Source organism: Convolutriloba macropyga, chromosome 5, assembly GCF_964194025.1.
Source record: "Convolutriloba macropyga chromosome 5, txConMacr16.3, whole genome shotgun sequence".
Taxonomy (NCBI): Eukaryota; Metazoa; Xenacoelomorpha; order Acoela; family Convolutidae; genus Convolutriloba; species Convolutriloba macropyga.
The window spans coordinates 33,976,873-33,998,492 of NC_134472.1; the positions used below are offsets into that span (position 1 = coordinate 33,976,873).

General features: G+C 36.8%; 2 protein-coding genes across 2 annotated transcripts in view; one reads left to right on the top strand and one right to left on the bottom strand.

The window, feature by feature from the left end:
* LOC142339342 (uncharacterized) overlaps positions 1-17,810 on the bottom strand; it is a 62,881-nt gene extending 45,071 nt beyond the window's left edge. The window contains exon 1 of the mRNA XM_075389323.1: positions 17,542-17,810. Within this exon, the coding sequence (XP_075245438.1) occupies positions 17,542-17,671 (130 nt within the window). The 5' untranslated portion in view covers positions 17,672-17,810. The remainder of the gene's footprint in view (positions 1-17,541) is intronic.
* The window catches only part of LOC142339968 (uncharacterized), a 293,075-nt gene that overhangs the window by 106,661 nt on the left and 164,794 nt on the right, over positions 1-21,620 (top strand). The window lies entirely within an intron of this gene.

A 21,620-nucleotide genomic window follows, 5' to 3' on the forward strand; every position in this document is an offset into this window, starting at 1 on the left:
AAGAGGGTTAAAAATTAGTTTTTTTAACAACTGACAAAGTCAGTTAGAAAAAAACTAAAAGTTTAAGAAGAACACTAGAATAATACATGCCAGAATGTGGAGAATATGAAGACACAGTAAAAAAAAACTACTTCCCGATTTTTGAAAGTTAACAAGCAAAAAAAGTAGAAAAATACAATTCAATAATTCGCAATCGAGTCGTAGAGAATTATATAACCATCTTCCTTTATAGATTTCAAAAATCAAAAACAGTTAAAATAAAAGAATCAAGGTACAAAAAAAATTTGCAAAATGTCAGATTTTCAACACCGCAAAATATTTTTTACTGAACTTCAAAGACACAAAAATGCTAAAATCAGATTAGCATGAGTACAAACATAGCCGGCTGATTGCCGGAAAATAGCTGCGATAGACGCTTGCGGCCTTCCATGACTTGAAACAACTAAGAATTTAGATAGACAGATCGACCAGCAGTCCTTTAATAGAGCACTGGACTTTTTAGGTTAGCTTTGGACTGTCATTTTTATGAAACAAGTAAGCTCTATAAGCATAAAACCTTAATAGGGCTTTTCAAAATTAGGATCTCTTCCGTTTGTGCCCCTCAGCTTAGTGGGCGCATATTATTTGCACCCATCAGATGCACGTGAAATATTTTTCACATAATGACTTACTATGTACTGGCACTTGCTCTGTAACTGGTGGGCGCATAACGTACTCGGGGCACAAACGGATAAGATCCCAAAATTAATATTCGAAATCAAAAACTCAAGACTAAAAATCAAGAATTAGGGCATATATATTTGGCACTACTTAGATGCACACTATTGACCTTTAAGTAAATGTTCATAAAATTTAAAGTTCCATAAGTGAGTTCAGAAGTCACTTTTTGAGTGAGGTAAGTCATTGAAAAAGTCAATTCCAAGAAGTCAGGGTAAGACGAAACAAAAATCTGTTAGACGAAGTAAAAAAATTAGGAGCGCTATAATAGCCGCCTGGAATTGAGGACGCGGCTATTAAAAAAAACCAAAAATACCTGACGCTATAAAGAGGCTTTCAATGCATGAATTATCACATGTTACCATATGCACCGATTTCTTATTTTAAAAAGATCGTTTCAAGGTCCAAAAATGGAAGAAATTGAGGAAAACATCAAAAATAAACAAAAATATGAGATATACGCCCGTTTCGAACTTGAAGCGCAATATTAGGCCCTCAAAAACCCTGTGGTATCAATTTCAGAGTGCTACAGCTTCCAATAAAAATAATTTCCGCAAAAAAAAATACAAGCGAAAAACAGGGCCAATTGGACGAAAAACGGCTAAAAATGGTTATTTATGTGCACTATTATGTCAGAAAACACTTTTCAAAGTCGAAAAGTCATTCACTGAAAGCAGAGCATGATCAAACAATTTCTCTGGATCAGAAAAATGCAGTTCCCACGGCAGGTTACTCAATTTCACTTTTAGGTCGAAGCACCATCTTAACGAATAGTACTTCCAGTACAAAAAACGTCAGGAAAACCAACACTCCTCTTCGAGTCTTAAAAAATCACGAACACCGCGATATAGCTACGCTCAGCTTACAGCTTCGCAGCCATAACAAAAAACAAACTCTTGGACCATTCGAATCGCTGAAACAAACATTTTGTTTGTTAACCTTTTCAGAAAAGCTGTTGTGTTTTGAAAGACTTTGCTAACTGAATTATTAACATAACCAACTAACGTCGGGCGCAGTGGGGTTTCGAACTCAGTTTCGGTGAAGTGCATACTTGGATTCCAGGAAGCCGAAAGTCTTTTCTGCCTTCCGGGCGTAACCTGTTTATCCAGTTTTTGAGGACGAAAATTCAAAAGGTTCAGACGAAAAATTTGTCAAGCGGAAAATCGCTTTAAAAGACGACTATTTCGTTTGGAAGCAATTAATCACATTTTTCCTCGTGGATTAACACAAAAATGAGATAGCCATTCTTGAAAGAAATAAACTAATCATGGTTATTGGAATTGTCATTAAACTTTGTGTTCGTCGCCAGGAAACGTTCAATAGTTAAAGCTACCCTTTCTTCTTAACATTAGGTCTGTCACTTCTTGGTGACAGCAATTATGTCAACGAGTGAATATGGTACGGTTCCAGACACTTCCTAAAAATTTTCCACTTTCGAAACTTAATACACCCTCGCCGCTACTCTGGAGCACTGTTTCAATAGGATGTCAATTATAACGGCATTCGATGCAAAAAATGTCGTGCACCAGGGACAAAATTAGTCAAAGACTAACACAATTGCTTAACTGATGCAGCTGACTAACTTTCTGTATCATTCAATCTTCTCTGGATAGTTGTTTTAGATGCAGGAGGGTGCTTCTCTTTAGTTTTGCTGCTCAAGGAAACCAGTTGGTTAAATTCGTTACAGTAATTTGCAAACATAGCTGGCAGATTGCCAGAAAATAGCCGCAATACATTCGTAGATCGGCGGTCTAAAAAAAACAGTAAAAAAGACAGACCAAAATAAATCGTCTTTTCATTGAAGGCTGATCTGTTATATTTTGATTAAAAATTTGTATAAGTTAGTGCTGCCTCTATTAGCTGATCTCAAACAACCTTCATTTAGAGTGACGTACACCCATTTGACCTTTTCTCTTTGAATTAAAGTAAATAGAAGTCAATTTCAAATAGAGGAAGTCATTTTTGAGAGTGAGGTAAGTCAAGTGTGACCAAAAATTTAATCACGCGCATGAAAAAAAAAACTCGCCCCACTAAGAGCGAAAAATGACGTCACACATGCAATTCAGTTGAAATTGCATGAACGAACGAACAAAAAGTGGCTGTGACGTCATATGGTCGTAACAAAAATCATGACGACGAAATAAAAAAAACATAGCAGGACAAGTCCTGACGTACAATTCAAAGAATTTTAATTGACTAAACAGAAAAACTAGACCTAGAATGGACAATGAGTGAATTGAGAAAACCATTTTTAAAAAAAATCAGATGAAAAAATAAAGAAAACAGAAAATCGATGTCAAAATTCCGCATGTGATTAAAAAAACCACTAGCGAGAAATAAACATTTAATTCAAACTAGGCCTAGAATGAGCTGTGAATGGATTGGGAAAACCATTTAGAAAAAAATCCTATCCAAAAAATCGAAAAAACAGTAAAAATCAGAGTGAAATTGCGGCATGTGAACAAAAAACCACTACCGAGAAACCGCATTTTTGTTCAAACACTGTTTTCTCACTCTACTTTAAAATTAGAGCAAAAAATAGTCACGACGCAAAACAACTCGCTTTTTCGCTCCATTTCCTGTTTTGGCGTGACCAAAATCACTACTCCAATTTGACTTCAAAAATCATGAAAATGTGTGAACAGATCTTAAAAAAGAACATAGCCGGAAGAATTCCGGAAACGAATCGAAATGAAAATCCATTTAAACGCCATCCAACTACTCATCAAACAAAACGTGCCTTCACTAATTTATGATTATCTTGAAACAAAGTCATGAAACAAAAAAGTAAAAACAATAAAATCAAATCTGTTAAAATATGTTAAAAAATCTGATCAAATTTTGATATAAATTGAGATCCCGAAAAAACTATTTCTGCCAAAATAACTACATCAAAACAACTAGTACTTACAGAAACCACTTATGTGAATTTTGACAAAATACTTTAGGCTAAAATTATGAAAACAATAGCTCTTAAAAACAGCTTTCACTGAAAAACTGAAAAAAGTTACTAAATTTTTTAATATTTCAAAAACCTATAAATCCAAAGAAAACCTCCCTTCAGCCAATAGAGTATCCAGATGCTCGCAAAACAATAGGCAAGTTATAATAGGCAAAGAAACTTAGCTAAAAACAGGAAAAACTGCCAAAAATTAAGAAAAATAGTACCAATTTTCGCCATTTTTTTGTCATATTTCTCAACAAAAAATGATTCGTACCCACAAAACTGTAACCAATTGTTATCATAAAATTGCTCAAGTAGAAGGGGTTTCTTCAATACACATTTGAGCCACTAAAACAAAATAATCGTCAAAAACAACGCAAAAATTAGCCCGAAAATCAGCAAAATAAATTAAAAACCTCCAAATTATCATAAAATTCATCTGACTTTCCAGAAACCTTCAAACCACTACCGAAACCAGTCTAAAATTAAAACAAAATCATAACCAAACCTCTTAACCAAAATAAATGAAAAAAAACTGCTTTAAAATGCCGCACGTGAACAAAAAAATTCCGCTCGTTTAGAGAAAATTTTTTCACACATCAATTTCTCGCTCTCTCAAAAACAACGGTATGAACAAAAACCACTCTCTTTTCGCTCCGCTCTTCACTTTTGTTCAGCGCCAAAATCACTCCAAATTTTTTCACGCGTTTCATTTCCCGCTTCAAAAATCACTCCAATAAAATTGGTTAAAAAAAGGACTTCTCCAATACTCCTCTTCGAGTCGTAAAAAAAGACAGCGCCCCAATGCAATTCAAATTCTTTGAATTGTAAAAAAACCAAGAGAAGGCCAAAAATAGCCCCTGCTATCGCTGTGCGGCTTTTAATAATACTTTTGTCAGTCTTGATTTTTGAGCCAGGTCTAATGTCCATTATAGAAGCAACTACATCGGCAAACTTCAAAATAGTTCAAAAAGTATCTTCAGAGCGTGGATCAGTTATGAATATGAAAAATATTGGCCCTAATAAAGAACCTGGTGGCTCCCCACCCTATCACTGTCGAATCCGACTTCAATCCTAGTTTACAAAACAGACTTTTATCGCTCACAACTAAATATTGCTTACTCCGTTCCAGGAGAGTGTTGAGGAAAGAATCTGAGTTTAACATGCCGAGAAGAATTGAGTGAGGGCCCGTTTCGAAGGCTTTGTTCATGTCGAACGACCGAATTAACGCTTCATTTCCATAATCAACAATTTTGTGGAGATCATTAATAGACTTAAATAAAGCAGTGCAAGTGGACTTTTTTCGTGCGCATACTGGCATGGTTTTAGATTTAAAGCTGAAATAAATTCCAGTGTTGTGTAATTTATCTCAAACGCTTCAGACAAAATTTAGAAAATGTTAATTTGGGTGACAGCACTTGATTCCATACATATTCGGGTGAGTTTAAAACAAAGTAACGCAGCAGTTTTTACACTTAACTGTGAACAAGGCCACCGTCTACTGCAGAAGTCTCCTGAAAATGAAGATTACGATGTTGGACGTTACAAATCTTCCTTCTCAACACAAACGAAACCACTTCGACATTTTGGAAGATCTTCCGCAAAATCACTAATCAGTTGAGCTTGAGACACACGTGCTCTCTTCATTTCAGGAACACAGAAAGAACCCCCAAACAAGTGTAAAACGTCGAAGAAGAACAAGAAATCGAAAACACATTGAGAAGCTGCACGGAAAAAGGTGGAGCAACTGCAGTGGGAATAGTGTGTGTTACTTCTCTATTTCGTCACTACTCAATTTTCATCAGCACGTTGTGGTTTTGTTGTTAGTTAACGGTACGTTTAGTTTTTCCTGGATTTAGACTTCGTTTCCCGTTCGTGTGCTCGGAGGCAAACTCTCGTCGTTACTCCGAAATCTTCAGTGCTAGTCGTAACTTCATTGTTTGGTACCCAGCATAGATCACGAAATGCCTCTAATAAATATCCATGTGGGAAGTGCAGCAACGAATGCAAAGAGTTCTATATCACGCTTTAAATGTGATTGCTGGTATCATGCTCGAGATCGTTATGGCGTTGTAATAAATAATCTGAGGTACTTCCGAAAGACTCCGGGTAGCGAATGCCAAAATTAAGGGAAATGAAGGCTTCGTGAAGGAGGAATCAACCGATACAACCGATTCCGAGTCTTTGTGGGCGAAGAACACTGTTTCCACGCCGACTCACAACATGCAGAGGAGGATAATGCAGGAGACCCTTCCACGACAACAGAAAAAAAAAGATTTGGAAAAGATTGAGAAGAATCTGGTTTTGTTCAAAGATCTTGCAAACAATCTGCGAAATGTGAAGACGCAGCAGAATTGTCTGCGAGTGAGGGTCTTAAACTTGAAGGAACATGACTTAAGTCATTCGTCTTGAAAAACCTAATCCAGAGACAAAAACTGTAAAAAACCAGGCAACTGAAAATCGCTCTCAAGAACAAAGAGGTCAAAGGACGTGCTTCGGGCCTTGAGAAATCTGAGGGATATCTCGGATCAGTTTCAGCAAGTTAATGTATCTCATGATTACTCCAAACAGACGCGAAAAACCATGAAGCTCTTGATATAAGATGCAAAGATGAAACATAGATGGCAGATTGCCAGAAAATAGCCGCAATAGATTCGTAGATCGGCAGTCTAAAAAAAAACAGTAAAAAAGACAGACCAAAAATATTCGTCTTTTCATTGAAGGCTGATCTGTTATATTTTGATTAAAAATCTGTATAAGTTATTGCTGCCTCTATTAGCTGATCTAAAATAACCTTCATTTAGAGTGACACACGCCCATTTGACCTTATCTCTTTGATTTAAAGTAAATAAAAGTCAATTTCAAAGTGAGGAAGTCATTTTTGAGAGTGAGGTGAGTCAAGTGTGACCAAAAATTTAATCACGCGCATGAACAAAAAAACTCGCTCCACTAAGAGCGAAAAATGACGTCACACACGCAATTCAGTTGAAATTGCATGAACGAATGAACAAAAAGTGGCTGTGACGTCATATGGTCGTAACAAAAATCATGAAATAAAAAACATAGCCGGAAGAATTCCGGAAGCGACTCGAAGCAACAGAACTTCACAAACCAAACCGAAATTGCAGCAGAAGCCATTACCATTTGTATTAAACCATTGACTCGTTACCTCCCCAGGTCTGATCTAAAATTTGGTGACTTAAACCACTGTCACCAAGAGAAAAACGCAGCAAATTTTTTTATTGAAAACGTTTGCAAACGTTAAAAAAGTCCGAAATAATTACATGGTCAAAAAACTGATGGGCTGAAAAAGCTGATAGGGATATCAATTGCCCTCAAATAATTAATTCATGACTCTAATCTCAAAGATCGCGAAAGCAAACGGCAGATAACGATCTTAGAAACTAAGTTAAATTTTTCAAAAAAAGAATGCTCAAAGTTAAGAATCAGAAAATCACTACAATTACACTTCTAATCACTGCAATTAAGAAAAAAGAGCATATACTTCTTCCTTGTACATACGCTAGAAAACATGATTTCATACTAATTCAAAAATTAAATTGATCATAGAAAAGACATAAGCAGCAGAGGAATATTCAAAGGTAAATAATCGTTTAAATTAAAACCAAGGCCGGAAGAAAGTTGCAGTTAATAGTCTTAGGTGGAAATTGCGGAAAAGGTTTGCTTTCAAACTCTCAGTATTGCCTTATGTTGAATGAAATCAAATGCAAACCAAAGAAATGACGAAAATCTAAGAAAAAGCTGAAATCATTCATTTTTAACAACTGAAAAAATCAATATACCAAAAATAAATGTAGGTGCCAGGACAAAGATAGAAAGATAGTAACTAGAATGTGAAGAATATGGGCACAATGTAAGGAACATCGTAACAAAATGACATTCTTGATTTTTGAAAGGTAAAAAACAAATTAAAAAAAAATCAAGAAAAACGAATACATTTCATTATTAAGGATTCGAGACATAGAAAAGATAACGGGCAATCCGATACGAAGATCTATCCTCTTGAAGAGAACCCAAAAAATGGAAAATAGAGAAAAAAGAAACATCGGAACATTTTGCAAAAAATGGTCAAACAACTTTTAAGACTGCATTTGTGAAAAAGTTTTAACTATTTTTCAAAAACTTAACGCCAAAAAATGATTGAATTTTTATTGAAACGAAATTAAAGTCCATAATGTTGCACAAAAAGACTATTTCAAGTAATTAAAACCAAAACACACAAAAAAAACTGAAAAATCGGAAAAAAAATCTACCAAAATCGGATTCTCATATGTACAATTTTATAAAACAAAATTACATCGAGGTAGAAAGAGGCATTGAGTATATGAATTATCAAAAGGAAGCTGCCATATTAACGGATTTGTGGCAAAAAGACGGTTAAAAGATCCAAAAATGAAGAAATAAATAAAAAAACCAAAAAAATAACTAAAAAATCAAGAATTATGTGCCAATTTTGAAATTGAAACGCATCTTCAGGCTCTGCAAAGCACTGTGGTATCAATTTCCGAGGTTGACATTCAATATAGCATCGAATACAAATTATTTCCACAAAAAACGAAATTACAAGCAAAAAAACTGGGCCACTCAGATGAAAAAACGGCTAGAAACGGTTATCTATATGTGCCATTCAGTCAAAAACTACTTTTCAAAGTCAAAAAGTCATTCACTAAACGCGGCGCATGATCAAAAAACTTCTCTCGCTCAGAAAAAATTAGTTCACACGGCAATTTTACTCACTTTCACTTTTAGGTCAAAACATTGTCTGAACGAATAGTACTTCCGGTAAAAAAAAACCTTAAGAAAACCAATACTCCTCTTCGAGTCGTAAAAAAACCAAGAGAAGGCCAATAATAGCCCCAGCTATCGCTGTGCGGCTATTAAAAACGGTTATAAGTCCAGAGCCTACAAGTAAACTGTCAGATGCACTCCAAAGTTTGCAAGTTCAAAGCGAAAACTGAAGCCTCAATCCAGAAGCATGAGACTAGAACGAACATTTAGAGAAAGCTTCTCTACAACGTGAGAAGTCGGATAGACATGCAGACGTTGTATAGTTGGTTGTAGGTCGCATTACAATATTCTTCTGCTTACGGTAAGGTGGGTACCAAGAGACATCAAGAAGGGAGATATTTGTCTTCTCGATATACACCATCACAAGGTAATTGCTTAGTCAGAAGAGGTTTTCTGGTCAAGGTGGAGTATTAATTGAAGTTAAAAGAAAGAAGACATTGAGAAGTTGCTCTAGAATCTCCGTCACTCTCCTTGCAGAACAGCATACGAATAAATAGAATTCACACCACTTAACCCTTGCTGCGTTTCTCTGGCTCAAAATCCTTTAACAAACTATCAAGGAAACCTTTTCCTGGCCTCCGACTTCAGCACGCCCTAAGTCAACTGGGATAATTTCAAAACATCGTGATTACCAAAATGGTTTTCTGTTATCAACTTTTGAAATCGACCTAAGACAATTAGTCAACTTTAATTCAACGCATTAGTTTTGCGTTCTTCTTTTCACTACAGATGACTCGTTGAGTGCTGCTCATCGATGGAAGGTTTTTACGATAACGAACAATCACAATAAACATCTTGAAAGAACGCGTTCGCGAAATGTCTAAAAATATTTACAGATTTTGTAATGGTGACTTCAAGCAGATGTCATCCTTTATGTTCCTTTTCAACCATGTCGCTACAGCAATGATTTGAACACACAATTGTGAAACGAACGGATAGTTGATATGATATGATGATGACAATTACTAAAACTGCAATCAGGCAAGAAAGAAAATTCCTGAACTGGAGCAAGAATCGCTGAGAAGATTCAATTCTTCCAATTTTGAGATATTTATAGGATTTTGAAATCAATTTCAAATTTGTTCAGAAACAGTGCTGCTAAGGAAACTCTAAAGTCAGTGCGAAATTGGTATTTTTCTCCAATTTAAAAAGCAGAAAACAGAAATGAGCTTTCTGGTTATTGTTCAATAACACTTGAAATTTTCGTCGACAGTTTTACAATGGCCTTCTTTGACTTATTGAGCAAAAATCAGCTTGGTTTCAGACCAAGAAGATCGATCAGTATCCAATTGATTTTCAGCTTGGCTAGGATTTAAAAGAATCTACGGGAATTTATTCAATTTCTTTTGTTCGATTTCTCCGAGGCATTTGACAAGATCAGGTAGCACTGTCACTTAGCCAAATTCTATCAACTAGATATACCTCGAGGACTAAACACGTTGTGAGAGGCTAATTTAATTGGAAGAGCCAATAAAGGGAAAAGTGTCAGCCCACTTGTCTGTTACATCCGGTCTTTCTCAAGGGACAGTGCTCGGACCCATGTTATATCAATGGCCTGCATTCCATCGTTTTCTCTTCAGTTGCTTTATTCTTTGCCAATGATTTAAAAATATCTTCGATGGTAACCAGGAATATCTTTCAAAGCTGCAGGATGAGTTAACCAACTTGCATGGCTGGAGCGTACAATAATCTTTCCAACCACAAGAAGTTCTCAATCAGCCAAGTAACTGTCCGAAGCAAAACAATTACATTCATCTAGAGAAGCAAAGATTTCGTTCGGACGGAGTAAGTCAGACTTAGGAGTTGTAAAATCTGAGCGTTGACAATCACGTCGTATCGAAACGGAAAAGCAGCAAAACCCTTGTTTCTTTTGTAGCGCAAAACGACCGCGCTTCCGTCAAGCACCAGCAAAGTGCATTTGCTCCGTGCAAATATATAGCCTGTTTGCATGCCTGTTGAGAACTGAAAAACTCAGTTCGGTGCAATCGAGAGCGGATGATTTGTACCAAACCAAGCAAAGTTCGTGCATAACATTTGCACCTCGGGTTATAAATCGAATTTGCGAAAATTGAAAAGATGCTATACAGCCTAAACACGGTGATGGAGTGGGTGTAAGCATTGTGGACTAAAAATTTGCTATGCGATAGGGAAATCTGCTGACTCCGTTGCTCTTCGAAGTGCTGACAGCTCTTTTCCTGTTTAACAACATACTGCAGGCAAGATACTAGGTATATTTTACGGAAAAGGTGAAGCTATTTAAAGCAGACACACGCAGTAGGTTGGCTTTACCTCATTTCAGAACAAAACTACATAGGCAGAGTTTTTGGTACAGACGTGCGTTCCGCAGCCATGTAATCCAGAGAAAACTGATCTCTTCGACTAGGGGAATTGAAGGAGACACTGATTGAGATCATGTTCAATTACCTTGAGTCACACTGGAATGTGTCAAATATCATCACTTGAACTTTCATTTGTTTATGTGGAAACTGTTGTGCTAATCCGCACCCCCTTGTGGCACTACCAATAATTCATTGTAACAATATTTTTTTATCTAGATTTGGAACAGGTATACATCTTGGAAAAATTACCTGATTTTACCTCAGGTATCGTACCTACATCTCCAAAAAGCAAAGTGATTACGGAGATCAGAATAAAACACAGAAATTAAACGAACAATTAAGCATTTGCAATGATTGTATGTGTAAGGTCTTCAACAAAAATGTATTCATTATAAAATAATAGTTGTTTGCACTCATTAAAAATAGGCAAAAACACAAAATTTTTTAATCAGATTCGCATTGAAATAGTGTTAGATAGAAGATAAGTTCCCCAACTCGTTAATATTTCTATTTAATAACTTGATAATAAAATGCAAAGCATAAAATTCGATAAAATTAGTGGAAACACACGCCGTAGTTCTACATGAGCCAGAAGACGAGCGCGGGTCCTTCAACAAAAAGCATTATACGATTGAATTACATTTTCTATCAGACTAGGATATGCATTTTGCTGTTCATGCAGTATTAAACAGTCTTTCGATCATTCGCATCATATTTGTTTAGGACATGCGCGCGCCTAGCACTATATAATTTCCCAAGCACTCATTATATTAGGACGAAGTGGATTGTCATCCTCATTCCTAGATTAGTTTTGGGATTTTCCGATTTCTTTAACAACACAACCTCAGGTTTTTTCTCACGGCGGACGAAAAAACGAAAATTTTATACCATCCCTGGCAGACAACAAATACTTATGTCCAGGCAAATACTTATGTAAAACAAAAACAAGGCAAACACTTGTCTCCCCCCGTTCTCAGATAGTTCGACAAATTTTTGTTGTTGCAATTTTCAGCTCGTAGCTGAGAGGACTTGGTCCCTATCGGCTTCGTCAAAACAACGTCTTGTTTCTGCATGTGCTACAATCGCAGGCGATTTGCCACAGGAAGATGCTGGTTTCAAAAAAAGCTCATTAAAAGGTATCCACATGATTTGATTATTCAGACCTGCATATTGAAGAACATCAGTGTCCTTCAAGTCCATTTACTATTCTGCACGTTCTAAACTAAAAATCATTTTATCACCTCTCAGTGCGTCTCTTCGGAATTTTGAAAAATTCATGTCAACAGTCGTCATCTATAATCTCAGGCTGTATACGGACAGAGTTTTCGTCAACTACCAACTTCACAAGTAAAACATCCGTTAGTTGGATAAACATCGGAAACGGAAGAAAATTAAAGAGTCAACTGATTAATGTAGCTGGTACCTCTGCTACCAGTGATAGATTTCAAAACTCTTCTTTGGAAAAGCTCAATTTTACTGAGGTCTTTTTTCGACCGTGAAGCACAGCTGAAGCCATAAAGAAGTAAAAGCTATTTATACAAAACAAGCTTAACTCACACCAGAGTGTAAACTCCTGCGTGGCGTGTATAGAACTCGATGGGCCTTGCCTTGCAAATTCTGAGATCAACATGAGGTCTCCATGAAAGATCTTCGTTGACGGTAACTCAGTCCTGGATTGCAGTCTTTAACCAAGAAGTTTCAGCTCGGATTGCGCTTCTTGAAACAACCTGGGCTCATTTGTCTATTGCTAGGTTCATTTTGTTCCGTCTCAGCCATTTCACTACTGCGTGTAGATCACCTTGGAAGCTGTAGAAGATTATTTGATATTGACAGCAGTCTGAGATCTTTAAAAATAAAGGGTTCTGTGAAAACAGTGCGGGGAGACCGAGGTCGACGAAAATGCGGAACTGATGGGGACGAAGAAGAGAGCCCTGCGCTACTCAACTCGTCGCATCTTAAACTTTTGAGCACACATTTTCCACTCGTATGTACTGTTTTCTGTCTGAGAAAATAAAGAACTTTCAGCAAACAACAACCAATACCAAAATTGGCATACTTTTTCTGCAAAGGCCTTCAATACTGAAATTTGATTGAAGTAAAGACAGCGAAAAAATGCTTGATCAAGTTAACTTTTTGAGAACTTCAGAACACCTTTCTTCACTAATTTGTGTAAGCTTGCAGACTGGTTGAGGCTTTTTAGTTGTTTGAAAATGGACTGTGTATTTGACAGCTTGCATAAGTTTTTCTTGACAGCTTGTTTGTATTCTAAACAAGAATCCGTTCACGCCATTCTCGAACTTCCAGACAATTTGTCTGGATAGCTGGTTGGTCTTCTCAGAAAATCTTTTTGGATTTTAAATCTTTTCTCGAGCTTTGAAGTAAAGGATGTTATCCACGGAGTGCCAAACGATTTTCGCGCAACGTGGAACAAATTTTCTATGACGGACAAAAGAAAATAGAATTCATCAATTGTGTTTTCAATGTTCGCAAAGCTTTTAGTTTCCAAAAGGTTGACAATAGATAGTTGTTGATTTCATCGAAATCAGCACTTCCAAAGCTGCGAAAGACTTCAAGTATTGGTTTCTTATTATTAACGGGACATTCGGCAGAGATGAATTGTGTCATGATCCGAGCGATCAAACTTTCATGAAGATGTTGTCTACGCTTGCATGCACTGAGCACTTTGAGCACGAAGTTTTAAATCTTCGATTAGACAACCAAAATTAGTGTTTGGACGGGTTGTAGAATGAACAGATTATTTCAGTCGTTTGCAGCTATCCAGTGCTTACAATGCAATTATCAGGAAAATCACGTGATGGTTCCTCGCACTCGATTAATTTTGACAGCACTTAGACTAGCGCCTACAAGCGACTACTCAGGTAACAACAGTCAAGAGCTTTTGATATTCTTATTTAGCCATGTTTCACACAGAGGATGTTGAACTCTTTGATGTAGACGGCATTCACTAATATCCCTCTTCGCTCAATATTGACATGAATTCTGTTCAGGAATCCTAGTCAAACCATTGGTTGACCAGAGTCATAGGAAAGAACCCTTTTCACATTATCATTATACAGCTCAAGATTCTTAATTTTCATTTTCGCTTTGGGAGACATGCATCCAACTATTGTCTATGCTTCTTCGACGCTTAATTTTCATAGAAAGTTGCGTCTTTGGGCAAAGCTGGTAGAACAAAGTTCCTTTCCTTAAAGAGCTTCGTGATTCTCTTCTGGATTGCGCCAGAACTAGTCTTGCCTCAAACTTGTTTAATAATAATAGTAATAACAAAGGATTTAGGATAAAATAATCCACGGGTTCGCATAAAACCCTGTTATTGAGTTGTTCAAAATTTATTGTTATTTACGTAAAGATGAGTTTCTTCAAGTCTCTACAGTTATTGTAGCCACACAAGAGACGCCAAGTGCAAGGGTCTGATTCGTTGTAGCGAAATATGATGAACCGATTGTAGAGTTCCAGGAGTTTGCTTTTGTGCTCTCGATCAAGGAGGATATCATATTTGAAATAATCATTGAACAGATTTGCAAGGTGACAGGCTCGGTACCAAAAATCTGACTCACTCTTCTGCAACCGCATTCGCTTACAGATAAAATTTCTAGTGACTTGGGCTCTCCGGGTTCCCACCTCAGCGAGAGTGACATGGCTTTGCCAGTCTATATCAACTTTTCCCGATAACATTTTTGCAAATAATAACACATGAAGTTCTTGATACAGAGACAGCGGCAAGATGTTGATTTTCTGAAGTTTTTCCTTGTATGAGAGGACGCTGTTGCTGGTCTTGAATATCCAGGACATTGCTTTTCGTTGAACACTTTCAAGTAAAGTTAAATCGCCATTTGATGGTTTCCACAAGGCCGCGCCATAGCTGACAATTGGCACGACGTAGCAAACATATGCATTTTTCCTGGTTGCAAAATTTGACTTGCAAAGGTTTTGTTTCAGCAGAAAGAATGCATTCAAGGCTTTTTCGGTTCTTTTCTTCCGTGTAGTGTCCAGTTTAAAGAGTCAGTAAAAAAGAGGCCCAAATCTTTAATCGATTGAGTGGCTTCGAAGGTATAATTGGGCAGAGATATTTGGGCAGAGCCTTTAATACACAGCAGCTTTCTTTTCGTCAAATTTTTGACATCTATGTTGAGCGTCACAGGATTGGTCCCTACAATTTTGTAATCATCCGCATAGCCAAAAGCCTTTGACATAACACAGGACGGCAAATCGTTTATGAAGACTAGGAAGAACAGCGGGCCTAGAATGGAACCTTGGGGGACGCCGCTAAAGACATCAAGTTCTTTTGAGGTTGTACTAATTATTCGCACTGTCCGTTTCCGATTTGACAGATAGCTTCGAAGCAGACTTAGGCAGTTTCCTGCGATGCCACGCGCCGATAGCTTGTCTAAAAGTAGATCGTGAGAGACCTCGTCGAATGCCTTCTGGAAATCGATATAAAAGGTCGTGAGGTAGGAAGGGTTGGAGTCCAGGCAGCTGAAGATCTCATGCAAGTACTCTATTAGATTTGTTGTGGTCGATCGTTTAGGCCGAAAACCATGCTGTGCGGGATTTAAGGTTGGGTAGACTACTGGAATCAGTTTGTTGAAGATGAGCGTTTCTAGCAATTTCGACACTGCAGACAGAAGGCTGATTGGTCTATAGTTAGAGGCGTCCTGTTTGTCACCATCTTTATAGATTGGTACAATTTCAGCTACTTTCCATTTGGTTGGGAAATGAGCTTAGCAAGCTATTAAATTGAAGAGTAGACAAAGCGATTTTGGCAATAACTTGTAGAGGTTTTTTAAGACGCATTCACCATCCTGTCTGGTCCTTTGGCTTTGTTTACATCAAGTTGCAGCAGTGAGCTCTGGATTTCTTCGGTGGTGAAGTAGACGTGGCTCAACTGAATTACAACGTTCTTGTCTGTTTTGACTCTGTAAGGCATCTGTGTGAACACTGACTGGAAGTAGTCGTTAAACAGGTCGGCTTTAGCAGCGTCAGTAGTAGCTGATCGGTGATTCAGGAATATTTCGGCGGGCACAGAACTTGACTTGGTGACAGACTTGAAGTAGCGTTGTATGTCAGTAAACTTGCCATCTTGGAAGAGTCGAAGTTCATGCTCTTTTTGGTCGTGTTGAAGTGCTAGAGCAAGATTCGTTTGCACATGCTCGATTTTGAGTTTAGTTGTGGGCGTTGGTTTCCGTTGCTGCTTTAGTTGAAGGGTATTCAATTTTTTGATAAGGTGAGACGATCCATGACTGACCCAGGGCGCGAGTTCAGATCTGCGTTTTGTGATGATAGGTAAGCACAAATCCTGCCTTTTCTCTTTGTGAAATTTTCCGAGTCACTTATGTTCCTGATTTCTCGCTTTACGCCAATCAGATCCAGTATTTCAATCACTTCTTCATTGGTTGTGACAATGTTTCTATCGTTTGTCTTCGATGGATCTTCCTTGACCCCTTGTTCACTAAAACAAGTTTTCCGGTTGGCCGGTTTTTCCTCGGCTTTCAATTGCGGTTTCATCAAATACTCGAATATTTCCGCAGATTTTAACACAGCCACTACAGCCGAAAATCTCTGATTGACCTTATCGCACGCCGTTTTCATAGAATCTCCAATCTTCTCGTCGACAGATTGGTCTTTCTAAAAAATGTTCAGGTAAATTTACCTGAATCGTGTTCAGGTAATTGGTTGTTGGTGAAATTCAGGTGTAAAGACAATTGAAACACACCTGAACTGTAGTTCAGGTAAATTTTTACCTGAACGCGTTCAGGTGCACTTACCTGAAAAAACTTTTTTATTACATTAAGCAATGAAACAGAAACAACTTTCTACAAAAAAAAACTAAACTGAAACAAAACAAAAAAACTATTTTATGATGAGTAAAATACACAATATGGATGAGACAACACATCGTGGCTGAGACGTGGCTTCAAGCGATGTCCAGCACTTTTCAAGTCTCCCAAAATTCAGGTCCAGTTTAATAAAAAAAATTTCTCACTCTTCAGTCGTACTGCTATTTTTCCTTAAAAAACGTTTTGCGAACCAATCAGAAATTTAGAGGTGAACATTTTTTATGAAATTTTGAAATAACGGTTTTAAGAAACATTAAACTTTTAAAATCAGAGCAACAGGAAATGCAGTCATTTTAAAGTGGATCAACTTGAATCGAACCATTCTTTATGTATTTAATCGATAACATTTATTCCGGCATAAAATAGATCAGAGGAGCACTAGATTGCACCATCATAGAAACAGTAATAAGAGCTGGTCTTCATTAAGCTTTCTTTTTTGAAGTCTGTCAGGTTCAGATTGTTATCTGTTTTAATTCAAAATTAATCTCTTTGCCCACATAAACCTTTCTTCAAAAAAGCTTATCCACCATACTGAAGCCCGTTGGTTGTATATTATAAATGGATGTTCCCGAAAATGAACTCCCTACAGAAACTGGGAAGCAGACGTGGCTTTACCTTACTTCTAAAAAAGGAATCCGCAGGAAACTGATCTCTTTAACTACAAAGTTGAAGGGGACACTAATTGAGATAATGCTGAATTACCTTGATTCACACTGGAACGAATCAAATCCTTTCGCCTGGACGTTCATTTTTATGAGCAAACTGTTGTGCTAATCCGCAAATTCAACTTCGGTACTCACCCCCTTGTAGCTCTACCACATTCATAATATTAATATCTAGATATGGTAACAGATATACATTTTAAACAAATTACCTGATTTTTCCTCAGGGATCGTACCAACATCTCCGGGGCTCTGTTCAACGGAAACTGTTTTCGGCAGTTTGGTGGGACTGCAATCTTTTCTAACTCTTTTAGGTCTATTACAGACACTTGCGTTCTCCATCTTTGTATGACTGAATCGACATTAATTACAATGAAGAATCTGAAAAGGAAAAGCTTTCAAGGCATTGGAAAACAATTGGCCAATATCAGCCGATGGGTAGGATGGAACGGCTCGAAATTGCTCGGCGGTACGCAACATTGCCTCCTTCAGAACTTTCTTTCCTACGGCCCGTTCTGAAATTATTTTGTTGGCATGCTATTGAATAGGAACTTTGTGTCATTCCCTTTATAGCCCTCCTCCACGAAAAAAAACTTGCATTTTAATAATTATTTATCGATATAAAAATCTTTTAATAATTATATTAAAAGATTTTAATCAAAACCTAAATGACCACGCTCCAGCAGGGGTTATAATTCGAGACCCGGGTGTTATAATGTGAAACACTCGCAGACTTTATAGCTGAGGGGTACGCTCAACAAACTTAACTGCAGTTTTTCTACAGAAAAAATTCAAGCTCTAAAAAATAAACATTTTACCTCCTCTTTAACCTCTTTAACACGAGATACTATATATAGTTTTAGAGGGGCTACACTGAAAAACTAAATTGAGTACAAAGTAAGAACAAAATAATACACAGAAAATCGAATCGAAAATTTGAAGATATGCATTGATTGTAAAAGGTATTCAACAAAAAAAAATCTCTTCCTAATAAAAAGTAAACTCATTTTTTTTCAACCTCCTTCAACAAATACATTGATAATTGGTAATACGTTTCACAGTGATTTACTCATAACTCAACGTTTATACAAACCGATGTGCTTCCAGAGTCAATCTCCAGGTTCTAATGAGAGAGGTGATTTAATGGAATTTTGATATAATATTTGGTAAACTCTGTATACAGTTTCGTCTTCTGCTGTTAAAACTTCTCTTTATTTCTACGGAAGTCGGAAAACGCGATTTGTTTCTGTTAAAAGACAACGATAAAATTATTTTGATAATCTTAAAAAAATTCGTTTTGTAAGAAAAATTGTATGCATGTTTTCGATTGAAAGAAAAAAGTTTTCTATAAACTGATTGTTCAGTATTCTTCTTTTAGGCTGATTGTCAAACCATTGATAAATACAACCCATATCAACCCATAGGTTAAACAGCTCCTATGCATACCGTGCAAAAGGGATAAAATGAAGTTGGATGAATTGTAAAGTGCAAAGTTTCTAAAAGAAACTGAGCGTCTTAAATCTCTATGCATGCATCCAGACCTCACAACATCTGAAAGAGAGCCCCGAAGAAAAATGATAGCAGAACATACGAACAAAAGGAGGCAACATCCATGCAAAAAAATCAAAATAAAGGGTAATCAGATAGTTCAAACGAGATCACCATGACTAAGTGTCTGTGATCTGGGACCTGATGTTCTTTTAGTTCTTCATAAAGATAACGACAAACGTTGAATTCATTATTCTTCTGCATCAGGCAAAGGTGTCTTTACACCTCGAAGCAGCAAAAACAACTTTGGAATCAAATTTGATTGAAGCCCTAACTCACGATTTTCTAATTCTGACGGAAATGTTCACTACCAAAACACTGAATATACAGAATTTTAACTGTTATAATGCATTAGCAAAACATAGCGGTCCAGGAAGACCACAAAGTTGTATATCAATAGCAATCAGTAAGCACTTAAAAATCGACTTTAAATGTATATCACGGAACGATAACCACATAGCCGTAGCGATAGAAGAACTTAACCTCATAGTTATCGCCGCCTATTTTGAACCGAAAACGGATTTGGAATTCATTTATCAGGAAAAAACCGCAGTTATGCAGAATTGCCATGGCTTTAGGCATAAAGTACTCGAAAGTGACTTCAATTGTAGACTCGGTGCAACGACTTGCCGTGATTCTCCATTTGAGTTGCTGAAAAACTGGGACATGCACTGCATCAACAAAAATAACACACCAACGTACAAATCTCAAAACGGTGAAGGCGTAATCGACTTAATCTTCGTAAACAGCAGAGTTTTTATCCAAGTCACACAAATAGAAATGAGACACGTTCCTAACGAAAAGCATGAAGGTGATCTGCAGTGTTTTCTTAAAAGGCAAACTTGGAACAGCAGCACGTAGACGAATGCAAGTACGCGAACAACATCGGTGAGCTGTCAAAAACGATGAAAGAAGCGTAGAAACCTACAAAATCGAGTAAAATCAACAAGTCGTACTCAAATTTCGCCAGGGTCATATATGAATCAGCAGCCGCCTCTGATAACACAACTTTAACAAAATGGTGTTATAAAGATTCGTAATTGCTGAAGAAACAAATATCTTGGAATCATCTGAAGAATCTCATCACCAAGACACCACTTAAACCATTTAATTTAAAAAACACCATCAATTCTTTGCAAAAATTAATCAAAACTTGAACTTGCGAAAACCAACTTTATTTCTTCACATCGTCTCTTCAATTCATTTAATTTTCCGGCGGCAATCTATGGCCTCAACTTTTGCACCCACCGTCTATTCGAAATAGAGATAAAGTGACACAATCGCAAAATCAAAGAAATTTTTCGGAAAACGTGTGCGTCTGCAGACTTTGCGCAGAACTTTTTTTATCAGACAATCATATAATTATTGTGCTTCATTTTAAAAACTGTGACTAGTTCAAAAAATCTGCAACTCACAAATTGAATAAAATAACTACACTAGAAATAATTAACATTGTAAAAACCATTCTTGAACTTGTCAGTGGGAGCTGACAATCAGTTCAATATTCCTCTCTTATTCATATCTTATTTGGAAAATGTTGGCACAACTGTTTTTGCTGCAAGAAAGGCTGTTAGAAATGGGAGGAAAACTTTGGCGTCTGCAGATTTTGTGAACGAAATGTTTTATCAAACGATCATAAACTTTATTGTCCCTCATTTTTAAAAATCACGGGAGTTTTATAAAATTACATACTGGATGAAACAACTACACTATATAGACAATTTACATTTTAAAATTCATTTGTAGGTTTGTCAGTGGGTTCTGATGTTCAATTCAATCTTCTTCTTCTTCAAAAGACTATCGACAAACGTTCAATTCAGTATTCTCCGTCAGGCTAAGCTCATAAATTTGGAATATCAAAAGGGCCAAGAACAGCGTGGGAATCATGCTTGAATGAAGTTTTAAAACACGACTTGCTGTTTCTGATCGAAACCTTTAGTATTAAAACACTGGACATAATTAGTTTTATCTGTTTAACTACAATAAAAAACATAGTGTTCGAGGCAGACCATAAAAAGGTATATCAATAGCAATAGTAAGCACCGAAATACTAACTATGAAGTTTCATAAAAAAAAACTATATGGCCGTAGCGATTGAAGAACTTAACCTCACATTTATCGCAGCCTATTGTGAACCGAATACGAATAAAAAATTCATTAATCTGCAAATAACCAAAGTTATGCAATATTGCTATGGCAGTTTACATATAATACTCGGAGTTGACATCAACTGTAGACTCGATACCGCAAATCACGCTGGTTTCTGATGAGTAACTGAGACAGGCACTGCATAAACGAAACTGACGTATGCACGAATCTCAAAACAGTAAAAACGTCATCCTCTTAATCTTTGTAATCAACAGAGTTCTGTGTCACGTCAGACCAATAGATATAAACGACATTTTCTCAAAAACATACAAACAGGTAGTATGCAGTGTTGACTTTAAGGGCAAACACAGCAAGTACACAAAGCAAGCACGCAGAATAAACCTTGGTAGACTGTCAAAAGCGATGAAAGTAGCGCAAAAACCAACAACATCGTTCAAAAAAAATCGTACTCACATTTTGTCAAGGCAATCTATAAATCAGCATCCTTTTCTGCTAATAGAAAATCAACAAGAAGTTTTAAGGAAAATGTACCTGCTGCAGAAACAACTGAAAGCTCAATACATACACAGGTTTCATGAAGGATCACGTTTTTTTTAAAAGAAACAAACCTTCAGAAAAGAATGTAATATATAGA